General features: G+C 48.2%; 1 protein-coding gene across 1 annotated transcript; it reads right to left on the reverse strand.

Moving 5' to 3' along the window:
* Positions 1-7: 7 nt before the first annotated feature.
* LOC107580920 (LRRN4 C-terminal-like protein) lies at positions 8-902 on the reverse strand (the record flags this gene model as incomplete). The annotated part of the gene is made up of 1 exon (XM_016266532.1): positions 8-902. A coding segment is annotated over exon 1 (645 nt), but the record flags the coding sequence as incomplete, so codon positions are not given.
* Between the last annotated feature and the right edge of the window lie 40 nt (positions 903-942).

The following is a 942-nucleotide window of genomic DNA, read 5'->3' on the forward strand; positions in this document are numbered from 1 at the left end:
CCACCACACCCCCAATAATGCCCAGCTTCAGCGCAAGTCCAGAGTCTGTATTTTTGGGTTCAAATTTGGCACAAGACTGATCATCCTCTGCACTGACGCCACCTTTATTCACCGCTTCTACACATATGTGCGTACCAGCTTCAACATCCTCCAATACTGCTGCCCTCTTTTTCTCCTCCACCTCTATCTTCTTATCCTTCACTTTGCCATTCCCTCTCACCAAGACATTGTAGTGGGTGACAATGGAGGTGGGAGCACACCAGTGCACCACAACCCCTTTGCCATCCTGTTGAGTCAGATACAAGTGGCGCGGTGGACTCGGGGGAGTGAAACCTTTGCTCAACCCCGGGCAGAGGCAGCCTGTGGCTTCTGCAAGCTCCAGGCAGGTGTGCTGCTGCTCCACACACATATCATAATTGCACGGATTGCGATCTGGGTGTTCAGAGTGAGTAGAGGATGTGCTGGGAGGCTCAGTGGTGATGTCCTCATATTCATTGTAGTAATTGCTCCCTCCAGAAGGGTGGAAACGGTGTTGAGTGGCATTCTGAGATGATGAAGATGATGACGACACAAAAGAGAGGTCCAGAAAGTTGATGCTGAGGAGAAGGATGACAGGACGTCCACACCCCAACATGACTTCTGCTAAAAACATAAAAAATAAATCAGTCACTAATGCCAAGTTCACACTCGATCGGCTGTGAGCGGGGGAAAATCAACGGGTGATCAGCGCTCAGCAATCTTTGTGTGAACTACTCAACGTTGCATCAAAGAGGCTGGTGTTGCGACAAGCTACAGCCAATGAGAAAGCATGGCATGGGTTGAGGTCACTGAAAAAAAAACAGCAGCAGCAACATTCTTTCTTTAAGAAAAGTGTGGAAACAAGAAATCGAGCAAAAGTTTTCAGAACAGATCATCACGCAAACAGATTGCAGTGCTAATTTC

This window comes from Sinocyclocheilus grahami, unplaced genomic scaffold, assembly GCF_001515645.1.
Source record: "Sinocyclocheilus grahami isolate Dianchi unplaced genomic scaffold, SAMN03320097.WGS_v1.1 scaffold51643.1, whole genome shotgun sequence".
NCBI classification, from domain to species: domain Eukaryota; kingdom Metazoa; phylum Chordata; class Actinopteri; order Cypriniformes; family Cyprinidae; genus Sinocyclocheilus; species Sinocyclocheilus grahami.